We start from the raw sequence: 17,881 nt of genomic DNA, 5'->3' as shown, positions 1-17,881 counted from the left end.
GTCAGAAGACACAAGTGCAAAACTTAACTTGAGATCCCACCTCTGAACACTCAGCAAAGCTGCCGATCTACAGAGGTTCTCATTTTGTTTTAAGTGTCCTTAAACAACAAATTCACTGCACTTCCTTCTTTGTTTTTCCAGGACTCCTTACAAACAACAGAGAGAAGGTTTTGGATCACCTGTGAGGTGCTCTTAATTACAGCAAGCCATGACTATTCCATGGCACAAGCAGCTGAAAGCCCAGCCTGGAAATCTGTATTAGCAATCCTCAAGTAATAATGTGCAACGACTGGTCTTGGATTCCACGTCACAGTGTTTATCTGCTTGCCATCGTAGCTGAAAGCTAAAACCAAAGAGGTGGCTCTCACGCCAACGTTTGTTGCACTCCTTCACTTCACTCTCTGTTGTATGTCTCACTGCTTTCAACAGCTCACTTCTCTGCCTTGTTTGGCAACTCTCACAGATGTCATTGCTTTTTTGTCTTCCCATCTCTGTATTCCTTACAACTTTAATTTGAGCCTCAGCTTCAGAACCTCTCCATCTGCCTCATCACTTGTCTTCAGACAAACAAGACTATAGAGTCTCGCATGCCTCCAGAAGGCTTTACCACCAACCTACACCAGCAGAACACTGAACTCAGAGTCACACAGTACCTGACCTGGAAAGCATAAAGCCCGTGAGCACTACCAGCCAGCAGCTACAAGTTATTGTGGGTACTAAGCAGATGAACCTAAATGCTGGCTAAGCGCATGTAATGTATGGAGAGTGAGCTGCAAAGGGACATGATGCTCCCCATGCGTAAGAGTCACATGAGGAACGGTTCACAAAGGGAAGGGAAAGAGTGGGATGTAGCCTGTAGCCAACAGCCAGGAGAATGCAGAAAACACATCAATGTTCTGCAACTCTGCAAGCTGAGCCTGGGAATAGAAAAGCCAAAAAAATGGAAAAAAAAAAAAAAAGTAAAACCAAACAGACGGCAGGAGAAAGCAAAAAGCCTTACTCTGCAGGAACCAAAAGCCCTTACAGCCTCCCCAGCTGAGATATAAGCCACTCTGGAGGAAACAGCAGTAACCAAACTAGACAGTGAATGCAAATCCTTCACCTAGTGCAAGCTAAACACACTGGCTACAAGTCTGCAAAATTTTCAATATGCAAAGAATTTACATGAAAACAAAATGTGAGAAGGGACTGGAAAGCGCATTACCTTTGGAAGCTGCAGTCAAAATAGATCAATGTGTCTGGATGCCTATAAGCAGGCTAAAGAAACTAATAACCCAAAAAGCTAATAATCCAAACCCTAAAGGATCTTTGCTGCACAGTCACCTCAGTTCAGGTAAAGTCCAAGGTAACTGTTCTATTCTCCACTGATTCGACACTACCTCCAAGAAAGCACCTTAGATACTACCTTTAGCCCGATGTGTGAAACTGCTGGACTCAAAGCTGAGAGTCACCTCATAACTTTCAGGATTCAGCTATTCACTTTCAGCAACACTGAGGAAAGTTAACCAAGTTGATCAGAAATTTTGCACATTCGACACTGCCAGGCATGCAAGTCAGTCCTCACAGCAGACAGGCGAAGGAAAGAATAGGGCAGTTCTTCAGGCAAAGAGGGCAGAGGGTGGAAAGGGCACAGTGATGATGGGAAAAGTGCTCCCAGCAATGGTCCCCAAGCTGTGCTGACCCACAGGCAGCAATGCTGAATGAGCAGTGTGCTCTGGACAGCTCTGTATTGTCATCGAGTAACTTTTCTGCTTCCACATCACTCCACTCCTCTGCAGGGACCTCAAGGTAACACATGGCCAGCACGCCACACTTTGGGAACAACTACCCAAGAGACTTACTTTGTCTATTCTTTATTGAGGTCTGCTCTTCCTGGATTGTGGTGTCTGTGATTCTGGCAAAGGCAGTTGCTGTTGAACAGTACCCATGATGAACCAAATACGATGAAACCATACTAGAAAATAGAAAAATACAAACAGATGAGAGACATTGCTAAAACACTGGAGTGGTTTTCCAGGGTAATCCACTGGAGAAAAAAAAAAATCAACACAACAGAAATTGCAATTGCAGTGATCAAACTCAGCTTGCTTAGGATATAATTAGGGTTCAGACAAGTATAAATTTACAAGACAGGCACCTGTTCCTTAGCAAACAGGAGGGAGGCTCTATATATGCCTTACAGTGGGGGGGGGGGGGGGGGGGGAAGAATAATAAAAAATTAAGACTTCCAGTTCATACACGCTATTTATTTATTTCATGCCTGCTGTCCAGGGTCACTTAATAAGGGCTTAGTACTGCATCCAGTGACATACTATAGAGACATCACATCTGAATCTCAGAGAGGCTCATGGCTTTCAAGTACATCTCAAAAATAAAGGATTCTGTTCCTGAATTTCTTCCACCACTTATTTTGACAGCAATCATATCTCTGGTAGTTAAATCTCCTTATGAATTCTACACATTCACAGATACTTTATCTGCTGACTTACAACAAGCAGACCATCAGCACTGATTTTACAAATATTTTCACATTTTCAAGTTGTATTTAAAAAATTTGGGGGAGGGGGAATGGGGGGGGGGGGGGGGGAAGGAGGAGGCAGCATCACTGTAGAAAACAAACACAACAAACCATCTTTCTGAACAGACTGTTTCTAAAGCACTTCTGCTTCCCAAGATCTGGTGGCTAAATGTTAATGCTCACCAGATTTTAACAAAACCTAAAAAGCCAGCACAGCCTTTCAAAGCTTCTAGTGGTAAATATCAAAATAGGTTTCTCATGATGAAGCTGTTATTGATCTAAGTCACAGCTCAAAACTCATATCCAACTTGGCTACTCTCAGTACAAGAAAGAAGTATTTTATGAGTCAGCAATCATGACAGGCATAACATTGTAAGCATGTGTTCTATTTTTAAAATTGACTTTAAAAGCAAGTGCTTCTGACCAGGGTTGGTCCAAGACATGCCCTCTGCCCTTGGCATAGGACAGACAGGCAGACCTAACTGCATCCCTCTTGCTGTCAAGCACAGCACTCAGGTCATCCTGGCTCAGCCAGGCTGAAACACTGAACACCATGATCCAGGCTGGCAAGAGCGGAGGGAAAAAGGCAACTCTTACTCCCGTGTAATTCAGTAGCCAGAGTCAGGGGCTGCAAAGATTTAAATGCTCTACAAAGCTGCAAAAAACCAGTCGTTTTTACCAGGAAAAGGAAAAAACACTCAAGTGCTGCAGGAACCTGTGCTACCAAACATCCTAAAACATCTAAAACTAAGCTTGACAGACCAGTGCTCTCACCCACTGCAGATCCTTTTGTGTTCAGAGATGCAGGACACGCTTTTTTTCTGAAGAAGTCACCTTTTGAGCATTAGGAACTATGAATCATTTTAATTTAAATATCAGTTAAACTCTTCCTTCTCTTTGGCTGCTTTCCAAAGCAGAACTTGTCCTTCCAAAGCCTGACAAGATATGTTGCAAAGAACAAAATGACCCTACTGTGTCAACAGTTCAGTACATCAGAATGAAAGTGAAAGTTAAAGTCAATGCCAGTTGTTACATCTCATCCATGCTGGGTCAGACCAAACACCCTGTGGCCCAACACCTGGACTTCCTAACTGGCAAAAGCAAATGCCTAGGAAAAAATAAAGACATACACGAAATATACTTTTCCCTTCCAGCTCCCAATGATTAGTCAGATAGCTCCTATCCTAGTGGTGGACTCTCACCCCACTGTAGCTCTGATAGATTTTTCTTCAGTTTTCTTCCAGAAAAGTGACTTCTTCAGTCACTTTTTGGATCCACGCTGTTTTCATGGTATGTTATGGCAGAGAGTTTGAAAAAAACCCTCCTTTACTCTTTCTCAATGTGCTGTCTGGTTATCTTCACTTAAAATCATAGAATCAACTAGGCTGGAAAAGACCTTTAAGATCGAGGCCAACCTTTACCCCAGCACTGACAAGGCCATCACTAAACCATGCCACTAAGGGCCTCCTATGCATGGTTTGTGAACACTTCTGGGGACGGTGACTCTACCACTGCCCTGGGCTGCCTGTTTCAATGACTCACCACCCTTTGGAGAAGAAACTGTTCCTATTATCCAGTCTAAACCTACCTTGGTGCAGCTTGGGGCAATTTCCTCTTGCCCTATCCCTTGTTCCTTGGGAGAAGAGACCAGCCACATGCTGGCTACATCATCCTGCCAGGTAGTTGTAGAAAGTGATAAGGTCCTCCCTGAGCCTTCTCTTCTGCAGACTAAACCCCCCAGGTCCCTCAACCATCCCCCATCACACTTGTGCTCCAGACTCTTCCCCAGCTCCACTGCCATTCCCTGGACCCACTCCAGAACCTCAATGTCTCTCCTGTAGTGAAGGGCCCAGAACTAAACACAGGATTCAAGGTGTGGCCTCACCAGTGCCCAGTACAGGGGGATGATGACTGCCTTGGCCCTGCTGGCCACACTGGTGCTGATAAGAGGCCAGGGTGTTTTTGGGGTTCTTGGCTGCCTGGGCTCAAGTTGGTTCATGTTCAGCTCTGTCACTCAGCACTCTCAAGCCCTTCTCCACCAAGCGGTATTCAGCCACTCTTTCCCGAACCTGGAGTGTTGCATGGGGTTGTTGTGGCCCAAGTGAAGGAACTGTCACTTTGTCTTGTTGAACCTCATACCACTGGCCACAGCCCATTGACCCAGCCTGTCCAGATTTCTCTGCAGAGCCTTCCTACCCTGCAGCAGATCAACACTCCCACCCAACCTGGTGTCATTTGCAAACTTACTGAGGGGGCACTTGATCCCTTTGTGCTTCCTCAGTAAGTTTGCAAATGACACCAGGTTAAAAAGATAAAAGACATTAAACAGAACTGGCCACAGTACTAAGCCCTAGGGAACACCACTTGTGACTTGTCATCAACAAACTTTGGGCTCAGCTGTCCACCCAGGTTTTTATCCAGTGAAGAGTACACCATCCAAGCCATGAGTAGCCAGTTTCTCCAGGAGAATGCTGCTGGAAAGAGTGTCAAAGGTTTTACTGAAGTCTAGGTAGACAACATCTACAGCCTTTCCCCCATCCACTAAGCAGGTCACCTTGCCATAGAAGGTCACATGCTGACCTTTAATTCTTGCAGTACAATTGTTTCTTCATCACCTCCTAAAGGGTACTCAACACATTTATTTCATACTTCTGTCTTACCACTCACAACCATATCCTTTGATGCTGTATATTTGCTCCCTGCCTTATACCCACCCCATACCCACCCACCCCATGTGCAAAGGCAGATCCTACTTTGGGTATTTTTTTCATGCTCTTCTCACTTCTATTACATATTTTTGGAGAGAAAGAACCAAAACATCACATTAATGGTACACTACATATTCACACAGTGACAGAATTATCTTTTGGCCTCTGTATTTCCCATGACAAATCCTTGCATTACTCATTTTCCCCTGCTTTTTACCAAAAAAAAAAAAAAAAAAAAAGAAAAAGAAAAAGGAAGGGAGCTGACATTTCTGTGTAATGAGTCATCCTATCCCCAAGATCTCATTCTTTCCTGAAGAGTCTCTTCTTCCCATCCATCTCTTAACATCCTCAACACCACAGACACTACCGGCATGCATTCAAGTCTCTTTACAGTCTCATTAACCCAAAGTAACAACCCCTTGCCCAATCATTCTCTCTTTTGCCTCTTAAACAACTCATAATCAACTCCGGACATTAGCCTCTGGCTGCATAGTCCCCCCTTAGTTTACAGCAAGGGAACTTCTCAAAAGCCTTTTGGACTTTCAAGATGAAGACAGCAGCCCAACAACCATATCAATGTGTCTGCAGGCTCCTCTTTGCAAAACCCACATCCTATTTCTCCATGTGCCCAACACATCTACACTTCAGTAGTGCTTTTACATGTTTGTCCAACCCAGACATCAAGGTTCTCTCAGCCATGAGAGACCCAAGGTTCTCTCAGCCAAGAAACACGGCAGCTCTTCTGAACTCTGAAACCCTTCATGGAACATGGCATCATACACACCATCCTCCCCTTCTCTTAACCCTACACAGTTTGGAGAGAAACTCTGCTCCACCGCTACAAGTACACCAGTTTTCTCCTTGAGTCTCTTTAGGACTCTAGGCAAGTATCTGATCCCACGGACTTTCTTTACTCACCTATTTCTTCCAGTGCTTCTTTGACAGACACTTCAATCCCAGACACAGGCTCTGCCAAGTTCCTCACAAACAAGCATTCCAGTATGACAACCTACCTGATTTCTGGACACACAGGCAAAGAATTCAACTGCATATGGTCTTATCCTCCACAAGGTCTCTTTTTATACTGCAGTCTTCCTACAGGCCCTACAAAATCTCTGGCAGGCCTTCTGCTCCTTATTTTCATAAAGAAAGGTATTATTGTTACTATTCTTATTTTCAATAGCTTTGGCTAGTTGTTTTTCAAAGGTTTTGCTGGCTGCCCCGAATTATCTGCAAGTAACTAAATACAACACTAACAGAAAACAAGAACGATCACATGGATGCAATCATCACTGCATCTAAGCCTCCTGGATCACAGAGACCAGTATCAGCTGTTTAGGGAAAGAATATAATAAGAAGGTGAAATATAGAGCTCTCTGTAATCAGAGACAGAACCAACAGCAACAGACCTGGGGGTTTAAAATACCACCATGGAATTGGTCTCCATGAATTACTGTGAATACTTAGATACTGTGTATCTGAAAATCTACTTATACCTATACTCCCACTACTTCTTGCAGCGGCAAGTCCCAGAGTTTCAGTGAATATGAAAAAATGTTTTTAAGTGAGGAGATGTTTTTTCTCTAATTCCTGTGGTTTGAGAAATAGCGAATAATCACTTTCTAGTCATGCCCTTCATGGTGTGAATGACTGACAACAGACAACTACAGTCCACCTTCCTCAATTACCTGTTTCCAAGCTGTGGAGCTTTAGTCAGCTGGGTCTTTCTTCAGATAGAAGATATTCTTGACTTCTGACAACTCTTGTTAATTGTTCTCACCAAGTTCCACTCACTCCTTTTTGCCATTCAATATTCATACATTTACAAAGTGCCGTAACTGTGTCTTCAGTTAAGTTGGGTTTGGAAGCCTCTGGTTTAGGCTATTCCTTGCTCTTTCATTTCTCAATTCAGCTGACTTACATACTGGCTTTTCTGCTATGTTAAAGAGTTTTTATGGTGTCCTTTCCACCCCTTTCCCCCTGTGATCGCTTCAAAGTGTATCTTCTCCCATTCCTACAAGCTTTCATGCAGTCTTTTGCTGAAAACTTCTCCCATATCTTTTACATTAGAAACAGCAGCAATCTACATAGGAAAGACTATCAAACAACAAAACAAGAGGGTAAAATAACTTGAGCAAAATGCACTGCCTGGCAATTTTTGCCATAAGAAATAAATTAGCATTATAAGGTATTTACAGCCTAACAGAACGGAGGAAGCTGAACACCAAACAGTGACTTACTTCTGCAGCATGGCTTGCCACTCGCCTAGTCTGTCTCCTATGGGAAACCGCTTAATGGTGCTCTGAATCTTCGCTTGCCACTCCCTCATGTAGTCCTCAATGTCGAACACAAATGGCTGCTGCCCAAAGTTGGCATCGACTATCTCTCCTGGAGTCTGGAGACCCACTGTAGGGTAGAGATTTGACTGGGAAGGAAGAAAAAAAAACCCTCTATCAAACCCAGCCTTCTGTTCCAGTTACACAGTTTGATAAGACAGAAATGCTGCTCTTTACATTGAACAATATACTGGAGTGCGGAGGGGCAACAGCCCTTCAGGAACCTCTCAAGGAACCCCACAACTTACTGTGCAGTTATTGAAAACCATTGCATAAAATTATAGAGCCATGGGTTCAATCTCCCAGCAGTCAGTGATTGACACAACGGCTGCTGCCCATGGCCTGTCCACTTCCTGGCTTAGTTTCCTATGCAATTTCTACCAAAATTCATGAGCCAGCAGCTAATAATAATAGTAAGAAGAAGAAGACTAACAACAAGAATAATAAAAATGGAGGGTGCATTATGTCAATCAACAGATCTATGTGTTCTTCATTTTTTCTTTAATAGATTTCTCTTATTTCTTGGCAGCCGTTCTTGGAATATTTTACATCTCTGATGACAAGGGAATGGCTGGTAATGGAGCTCTGAGGTTAAGTCTTTGATGGCCCCAAGACAGCAAGTCATTCACACAAGAAATTCCATTGCTGATAGATGAATTTCATTTTAAGAACAAGCCTACGGATCCAAATGTAAGCTTTCACTCACCACCAGAATATGGAGAAAAAATTACCGCCGTGAATAGACCTCTAAAATTCAGCCAGTAATTCTGCTTCCAAAGATGATCTAGTTGAGAATAGGTAGTCAAAGTCTATCCAGAAGTTCCCTGAATTCAAGCTCTTTTAAGTTTCTGGATACAAATTGAATCCCTGAGCCACTTAAACATGGGGAAAAGAGAAATGGCATCAGAAGAGGTGTAGGGAGGGGCGCCTGGTTCTCATACTCTGGACCACATTTTCTAAGAACATGTTCCATTCACTGTCATGTTACTTTTCTGCAGCACAAATTACTTTTTTGTATGCAACATAAACTTGACCAATCCTCTGCTTCAGAGCATCTGCTATAGCTTGCAGGGTTCAGGGAAAAATTTCTCCCATGCCGCCCACTCACTTGGGTTTTCTCACTTTGCTCTGACACGCTGGATATCAACCAAGCCAGAAAACACACTGGGTAAGGCACATGGATGTCTGCAGTGGAATTAGAGTCTGGAAGGTGCCTGGCTGTTGCTCATGGTGAAACCCGTGTCAGACATTAGATCAGCAGAAGGGCAGACCTCTCCCTCTAGGTCAAATCAGCAAGATCTACTACTGCGGGATAAGCGGTCATCCTAAAGAAAGGCCAAGTTCTCTCCTCCTCTATAGTAAGGGGCGTGGGTTTCCCTGCAGTTATCTGGAACATTTATTCAACTTTTCACTATTGCAGAGACCTGAGACACTGGCAATGTCACTGACTGCCCCTTGAAACCTTGCTGTGGATTTTACTTTATACTAATGTATTAACGTAGCAGAACTCAGCAGAATCCTAATCCCATTGGCAAAAATGAAGCCAGCATGTTTTGGGAAGCAATACTTCTCTTTGCTTTCGCTGGCATGGCTACATCTGCAGTATCATACCTGGTTCTCCACCTCCATATCGACATCCCCAGGACAAGAAAAATGCACAAATGGGGCCCAGCAGGGTTCTGCTATGAGGGTAAAAGGGTTGGAGTGCACAGCACATAAGAAGAGGCTGAGGGAATGACTCTGGAGAAGACAAAGGGGAAAATCTAACTGCAAGTCTTCCATTCCAAAAGGGAAAACATAACTGCAAGTCTTCCACTCCAAAAGGGATGTGATAAAAATGATGGAAACATATTCTTCTCAAGGGTGTTCAGTGAAAGGACAATGGGCACAAGCTGCAGCCAGGGAAATTTTGGCAGGACATAAGAAATAAATTTTTCCTTGTAAGGATGATTAAGGACCAGAACAGGTTTCCAAAGAGACTGAAGTACTTCTGTCCTCTGAGATTTTCAAAACTCAACTGGATAAGGTCCTGGCCAAGCTCCTCTACCTTTGAAATGATTGAATCTCAAAAAAAAACAAAGGAAAAAACATGAATATACAAATAGAGGCTGGAAATGAAAATGACCATATCATTGCTGACTCAGCACACCTCCTCCTTTCCTATTCTTACACCAAGGAAGTTGCTGGGTTAGAGGTGTGTGAAGAAAACAACAGCATGGCACAGAAGAGCTAACAGAGGAAAATGCTGTGTTTAAAGTCAGCCTCTCCTCTTTCAAATCTTGCTGACAAGGAAATATCTGTAACGAGGGATCAGATCTTTTCCACAGTCCATAATATCAGCTTGTTTATTAACTTAGCTTTTTAGTATTATGAAACCAAGGACATCCAAAGTCGGGAATCAAACGCCCATAATACCCGGAAGTTGGAAATAAAAATCCTCAAGTTACAACACATCACATATTTTTCAGCCACTTTGGGGTGTGTTCATCTTTGAGGGGAAGCTGCCCACCTGAAAGTGCTCTCAAATCACCTCCAAGTTAAAATTCCATTTTTCACATGTGAGAAATGTCCTCTATGGTTAGCAGAAGTTGGAAACTACACATATCTTCACCACCCTGCCAGATGCAGGGAGACATCACTCCAGAGCCCACTGACCAGGCAGATGCTTCTCCTGCCAAGATCTTCAGACCTTCCCTGTAACATCTGGAGCACCTCTTGCCTCTGACGTTGGTTAGCTGCTCACAGCTTCCTAGTTCATTTTGACTTGGGTTTTTAACCTCCTTGTGCCTTTGCACCCCTGCAATCCCCCTGGGCTCTTCCACATCCTGCTTTTCCGCATTTCAGCAAACAGCCAGGCAGGATGAACCTTATATGGGCTTGTGTAAATAAGACAGTTGGGCCCCAGGACTGACTTAAACTGGTATAAAAGGGGAAAAATTCCTGTGTGGGATATTCCCTTCTATTTGCAAGCAGTTATTTTTCCATTAATTTCAGCCTATGCCAATGCCACACAGTACTTTCATAGAAACGCAAAGACTCTTTAGAGGGAATTGAAAAAAGCTGAAGCAAATACATTTCACCGTGTGTGGCTTATCACAACAAAATGTGGCTTTCAGCTGAAAGTATCCATCCCAACTTCCTAATATTGTGAATACTGCAAAATATTGCCTTCATCATTTGCCTCAAAAAGAGGAATTTTGCAACAAGCACTTCAAGGAAACAATTTCTACACTGGTATAGTGTTTTGAAGGGTCAAATTAACTCTTTGTGTAATCTCACAGACACGTCAACCCTAAAAGTTATTTAAGCTTAAAAGGTGTAAAATTGATGGGGTCTACTAGCTAAGCTTCTCACTGATGTGTACTACCAGTCAGCTTCATCACATTGGCTTGAATATAAGAAAAAACCTTCCGCCTGCAGCTCCTTCCTGGGGGATTTCAGTAATTAGCTATGGAACAGAACCAGAGCCAAAACTGTATGTCAAGCTGCTCAAAGCAGAGAACCTCAAGGTCACCCAGGTGGGGCTGCTGCTTCCATTCCTGCTTCCAGTTCAACTTTTAGACTGTGGCTTTAGCAGGTGAAGAACACAGATTACGTTGCATAACTTTCATAAAATGGATGTTCCCTCTTCTTTACCTTACACATGTACATTGTGTTCGAGTCTGGGTGAAAAATACCGCTTGCAAGTTAGACCAGCTTCCAATTCCCTACTACCTCAAGACTTCTACAGTCTCTACAATAGTGATTATATTTAAACCAAAAGACTGTCTTGGTTTTGGTGTTTCCTTCTTCAGGAAAGGGCAGCAACCAGAACTGACTGGAAGAACAACAAGGAAGCCATGCAGCACCAAGGGAGCAAAAAGGGCCAGAAGAGGACATGGAATAGAGAGGTGCCTTAAAGGGTGAGGCAAGAAGGCAGGAGTTCAAGGGAATGATATTGGAAAAAGGTAACGGGACTGAAAGAAGTCACATGCAGCCAACATAGCAGCTGGGTCATTTTGCACATGAAGAGGAATGTCCAAAACCCACACTGGGGCAGAAGTCTGCTGCTCTTGCTCACACCCATAGTCAGGAGGTGAAATGACCCACTCAAGTGTCTCTAACCTTCTTTTTAAAGAGAAATTATCTCAGAGAGGATAATTCTCAATAACAGGAGGCCAATAGGGCCACTATTCTCTTTCCTGGCCAAGAGTAACAGTTATGGATGAGCTGCTGCTGTAAAAGCCAGAAGGAGATTTCCATATCAAATAGCTCAGCAAACAGGCTGGTAAAAGGCAGAGAGATACTCTTCAACCATTAGAGACCCTGTCACAAGGCATTTGAATAGCTGATCTCCAAAACGATCTGATGAGGTCTTCTTCCAGTTTACCACTAAACCAGCATCTCCTCTGCACAGGACACACAGAGAAGCACAAGACCCTGTAAGGATGATCTGGTGAGATCAAGAAACAGCAGTATGGGGGATGCCCTGGGCTCAGTGAGCCTGGGCACCAAGCTGTATTGACAGCTGATGTGAAAAGGCAAATTAAATAACTGGAACATCTTTCAGCACAGACACAGACTGGGATATGGGAGAGATCGGTAAAGTGGGAAATCCCATTGCAAAGGTGAACAGGGAATGCTAGGCATTATTTCTCATGACACAAAACTTAGAGGAACAAAACTGTTTTGGCAGGAGGTGCCAAGCGGAGAAGAACAAGCTTTCCTCCACACAGTGCAGAAGTCAGCCAAGCAAATAAGCACTTTTGAGGCCTAAGTTACGGAAACTAAGGAATTCCTCAGAGGAAATTCACTTAGGGTTATGAATTACAAAGACAGGAGTGCAACCTCAAAGACAGAAAGTTCTTTGTGTGAGGGAAATGGGTGCAGTGGATGCATTGGTGTATGCCTGACCTCATTTTATCTTGTCTTCCTAAACATCTGCTCTTTGTTCAGGAACACTTGAGCCCAAAAAAGAGCAGCCACGGTTTTGCTCATGACCCACTGCGAAAATCGTGCTTTTCTGCATTCTGACTAGATGCTATTGCCTGGTGTAATTCAGCTGCTGTCACTGCACCCAAGAGTAGCTTGATACTAGCTGGTGAGTCAGAGGAGTAACCATCAGCCCCACATGGATGCCAAATACATTCCTCCAGTGATTCCATGAGGTGGTTACTCATTGTGAGAGAAGGCTTGTCAAAAACCTGTGTGACGAGCACGCATGCTACAACCAACCTGCTGATGGGCCGTATGAGAGGCTACTCAATGGCTTTGCACATACACTCCCCATAGTTGAATCTGCATTGGGAAGATGTTGACGTGTAATGAAGTTGAATCCTAGCTTTAATTCCAGAAGGATTCCTCACCCTCTGAAGGTCATGAGGGATGAGAGAAGGCATGTGAATAGTCCACAAACCCAGGCACAGGATTACAAGGTCACAGAAAAAGAAGCATCCACATCGTTCAGTAATGCTTTACCATTTCATTAACAAGGTATCAAACACAATCACACACACACACACACACACACACACACACACACACTCTTCCCCCTCCCTTCTGTTTGCATCTGTAGTTAAAATACTGAAAAGAGGTGTACTTACAGGGAGGTCTGTAAAGGCTATACCTGTAGGGGGAAAAATATTAAAATTAAAAAGACAAAGGATTTTCTCCCTGCTAGGCTACATCCTTAACATGGTACAAAACGTTGCTGTGTTTCAGTAACTCTCAGCTCTGACCCTGCTCTTCACGAGCTGCTGTATCTAGACGTAACTTCCCTCCCCAGACTCCTCCTCTGCAAGGTTTTGTATCTGGAGAAAGGTTTAGGGAAAAGCCTAAATGTTTCCGACATCTGCCCCAAAAATTTGATTTTCTAAAAGGCAGCTCCTCTTTTTTTTGCTTGTCCCTCTTCACTCCCTTGTTACTACGAAGGAACTGTTTTCAAGACTCACTTTGGCTTTACAGAGTTTTACTGTAACACTGATTCGATTTAGGCTATAACTAGCTCTTACTAGCCAGAGGACAGAAATGAACATTCAAAACTTTGCATTACTGCTGGGGAACAGCCTTGCAACAGGACCCAAGAGCACCTGAGAAATAGTGTGTCGAGAACAGTTCTATTCTAAACTACACTGCTACAGTTCCAAATAGAAGAAATGGAAATGAAGTGTATAGTTTCCCTTTTCATTTACATTTAGCATGCCAGAAAAGAGATGCTGAGACAAAGGCAGGCACTGCCTAGGATGGCTGAGAGAGTTGTGGCCAAAGACAACGCCTAGCTAGTATCAGGCTATCCCCATGCACAGCTCCACAATGCTCTGCATCTGCAAGGCCAGGAGGTCAAGGGACGAGATTCTGACCCTCTACTGTGCTCTGGGGAAACCCCCCCTGCAGTACTGCATCCAGCTCTGGGGCAACAACACAAAAGGGATGTGGAGCTGCTGGAGCACATTCAGAGGAGGATACAGAGATGTTGCCAGGGCTGGAGCAGTTCTGCTCTGGAGACAGGCTGAGAGAGCTGGGCTGGTTCAGCCTGGAGAAGAGAAGGCTCCATGGAGACCTCAAAGCAGCTCCAGTGCCTAAAGGGGCTACAAGAAATCTGGGGAGGGGTTTTGAGCAAAGGCCTGTAGGGACAGGACAAAGGGGAATGGCTTTAACCTGACAGAGGGAGATTGAGATGAGATTTTAGGCAGAAGTTCTTCCCTGTGAGGGTTGTGGGGCCCTGGCATTGGTTGCCCAGAGAAGCTGTGGCTGCCCCATCTCTGGCAGTGTTCAAGGCCAGGCTGGATGAGGCTTGGAGCAACCTGGTCTAGTGGAAGATGCCCCTGCCCATGGCAGGGGGCTGGAACTGGATAAGCTTTAAGGTCCCTTCCAACCCAAACTACTCTGTGATTCCATGAAATATTTACTATTTTATACAGCACAGATTGAAAATGAAATTATCAGAAAAAAAAACCATGAATATTTTACTAAATAAATAGCCAACATGGTTTCATTATCATGATGGCAGCCTGGACCTTGTCCCAGTGAAACCTACTCTGTGATTCTATAAATAAAGTTATTACATTGCCTTTAAATTAAGGCATTTGTATGTTTTGCACTCTGTTACATAACTAAGTCAAATGAAAGTTTAAAGCCATTCTCATTTATCCTAGCACTACCTGTCCTTGTAAAAAGTGCCTCTCCAGCCTTCTTGTCAGCCCTCTCTAGGTACTGGTCTCCCTCCTCTCATCTATTTCTCTCTCTTTCCCTCCCAGTTCACACTCATCCCACTTCTAGCCACATCAGATCATGTTTTTTACTGCTAGGACTCTGTTCAGAACTTGTCGAAGGCATTTTATCAGCAGCCAGAAAACTTTCAGGGCATATTCCATAACAGGGAATTAATGTATGATGTCGAACAGTTTTTGTGGGATGTCTCCAGACTTCAATACTTAGCTTCAACAAGAACATCCAGAATTTGGTAGAAAACAGTTCTTATACCATGCTCCTGATAGATCTGATTAAACAGAAAAATACGGAGACAATGGAACATCATGGTTAAGCAATGGAAGAAAGTGTAAGGAAAACAAAAGGGGGGGATATCTAATTAACATATGAAAACGAGAGGGTTGAAAAGGCAAGAGAGAAATGGTGAAGAGAGAATAACATCTTTAGGGAAAGACAAAGTTACTGCAATTCTGCTAAAAGTGGCAAATTCAAATGCCCAGAGGCAGGGCACTGGAAACCTGCTGTCAAGCTAACTGGCACCACAAAGAGGCTGACTGTCTTGTGATTATTTCTGATATCTGCAGCAGTATTACACAATGATCTCATTCCTTAAGAGGAGACATATACAGCTTCAGGGGCTTTATGCCAGGGAACATCGAGAAAAAAGCACATTCATCCCTTTCCAGGTAAACCTTGGGTTTACACAACCCAGAAATGAGATTCTCAGGTTAGCATTAGGTATTATGAAACATTCAAAATCTTCAAGGATATGCTTCCACCAGTGCAGAAAGCATTCAGACTTTCAAATAAATCATTGTTCCTGCCTCCATCTGCTCTTGGTTCGTCTGCTGACATCTGCCTCACCTCCTCTCTTAAGTCTATCTGTTCTGTGCTGGTAAGAAGCTGTGTAAGAGATTGATTTGTGGCCCATGGGACTCTTCTCCTCAGCATTCACTGAGAAGCACTATCTTGAATGCTGTGTTTCTTTATCAGTGGCACCACTGGCACTTAACAACAGTCTTCCTGGCTGAAGTTTTCTTTTTTTGTAAAAAGACAGTAAAATGTTGCAGCAGCTTTTGTTGGGTCTGCCCAGCAATGAGTCTGCTACTCCCTTGTACTTCCTTGTAATTCCATCACTCTGTCTCCTCTAACCACATCATCTCTCCTCTCTGAGTACAACCATTATGCCACTACAGCTCAAAGAGAAGCTGGTACATGAATGAGCCAGTTGTGAACTCTCAAGAGAGTCTCCTACCTGTAATCTTCTCATACATCTCAGGTCTTGTACCATACATGTGAGAGCCGAAGAGAAGGAAGACTCCTTGCGCTGTTCTCTAAGCATACTGTAACTTAAGCTCTCTAAGCATAGTGTAACTTAATTCCCTTCCTTTCCTGTTTCTTCCCACTGACATTGCTCACTGCTGGGGTAGGCTGCTCACCGAGGGATCATTCAATGGCACATTAGAAAACACAGCTTTTCACCCCAAAAACCCATCTTTAAAGAAAAAGTAGCACTAAAAATGAAGAAAGACGAGGTAACTTCACTTCTATAAAGATCTCCAAATGTTCATTATTTTGTCTGGGACAAAAACAAAAAATAAAAAAAATCCAGGTCCAGGACATCAGGCAAAGAATTCGAGTATGGTAATGACACTGAACCATGCTCTGTGCTTGGCTTCCTATGCCCAGAGACCCAGGTACAGGACAGCCTTAGGAACAGAACAGAGGATGGAGCAAGGGACAATTTCTAGAACACCCTTTCTACTATTCTACACACCCCTGGTCACTAAAAAGAAATTAAATTTCAAACAAATCTGTATTCATTAAATAGAAGACCTGGCCTCTTCCTGACTGTTATGCTTTCACTGCAGTCAAAAGCAACAGCACTGTCAGGTTGAAAAATGGTGAAGCTGGAAAACCACACCCTCCAACAAAGGAAAACAGCAAGCATGAGCCACTGCACTACTTTTGTGTAAACACACACTAAACATTAAGGACAGCAACTAAAAGGAGAGATTTTGTGAAACCTTTTTAACTATTTCAGTGTCTTAGCCTCTGTTGTATGGAGGAACTTTTCTCATTCCGAAGCAAGAGTTCCCACTCAACACCATCAGCAGTTGCTTTCACACCTCTGCTTGTCCTCCCAGCTCTTGACTGACAAGGGCAACATCCATAGATCATAAATTAAATTTAGAACAATCCAGGTAATATAAATCCGGGCTATTAACTAATACTTACAGACTAGAAATGACTCCTAGTGTCTTCACTAGTGACTGATCGCACCAGGTAGTAAACTACAAGTCTTCACCAGGATGTCCCCAGCATCACACATGGTCTGACTGATAAACAGTTATAATTTCAAAAAAGAAGTCAGATCAAACACTTAACTCTCAGAAACTCCGCACTGGGATCCTGATTGAGGCTCCATTTATAGAACTAAAATGTTAAAAACAAGTCCCAAAGGATGCTCAAAGAATGGAAACCTCCTAACCTCTTACAAAGCATCAGGACTAGTTGCTGAATGCAGGGTCACAAACTTGAGAATGCTTCTCAGAAGGCATGCGCCTCATTTCCAGCCAATCATCAAACAAATACGGGGTACAAAACTAGAGGAAAACAGAAAACAACTCTCCACAAAAAGTTCTTTCTGCAGAAGCAACAGACCTCCCTGCATCTACCTCAAAGGAAGGATTCATCTTGAGATTTGAGGGTGCAAAGCCCACATCTCAGATCCGTATCTCTGATACACCTCTAGTATAGTGTGCTGCCTTCAAAGAATCACACACTGGCTGAGGTTGGAAGCATCATGATCTAGTCCAACTCCTCTGCCCAAGCAAGGCCATCCACAGCTGGTTGCCCAGAACCATGTCAGATGGCTTCTGAAAACCTTCAAGGAGACTTCATGACTCCACTGGGCAACGCATGCAAATGCTCAGTCACCCTCACAGTTAAAGTGTCTCCTGATGTTCAGAGGAAGCCTCCTGTGTTTCAGTTTTTGCCCATGGCATCTCATCCTGGCACTGGGCACCACTGAGTAGAGCCTGGCTCTGTCTGCTTTGCACCCTTCCTTCAGGTATCTGCACATATTGATAAGACCCCCCCAGACCTTCTCAGCTGAACAGCCACAGCTC

General features: G+C 43.6%; 1 protein-coding gene across 5 annotated transcripts in view; it reads right to left on the bottom strand.

The window, feature by feature from the left end:
- Window positions 1-17,881, bottom strand: part of LOC133265129 (ran-binding protein 10) — a 72,173-nt gene that overhangs the window by 14,817 nt on the left and 39,475 nt on the right. For 4 of the 5 annotated variants that reach the window (XM_061445383.1, XM_061445384.1, XM_061445385.1 and 1 more), the window contains 3 exons: window positions 13,145-13,167; window positions 7,467-7,651; window positions 1,842-1,954 (listed from right to left, as the gene is read on the bottom strand). In XM_061445383.1, the coding sequence (XP_061301367.1) occupies window positions 1,842-1,954; window positions 7,467-7,651; window positions 13,145-13,167 (321 nt within the window). The remainder of the gene's footprint in view (window positions 1-1,841; window positions 1,955-7,466; window positions 7,652-13,144; window positions 13,168-17,881) is intronic. The other variant, XM_061445387.1, reaches the window with a different exon arrangement.

The sequence above is a fragment of the Pezoporus flaviventris genome, unplaced genomic scaffold, assembly GCF_033815535.1.
Source record: "Pezoporus flaviventris isolate CSIRO_AGI_PZ_B2104156 unplaced genomic scaffold, CSIRO_AGI_Pfla_v1 ptg000004l, whole genome shotgun sequence".
In the NCBI taxonomy this organism is placed as follows: domain Eukaryota; kingdom Metazoa; phylum Chordata; class Aves; order Psittaciformes; family Psittacidae; genus Pezoporus; species Pezoporus flaviventris.
Note: the sequence above shows the minus strand (reverse complement) of the source record. Positions and strands in the feature narration are given on the sequence as shown.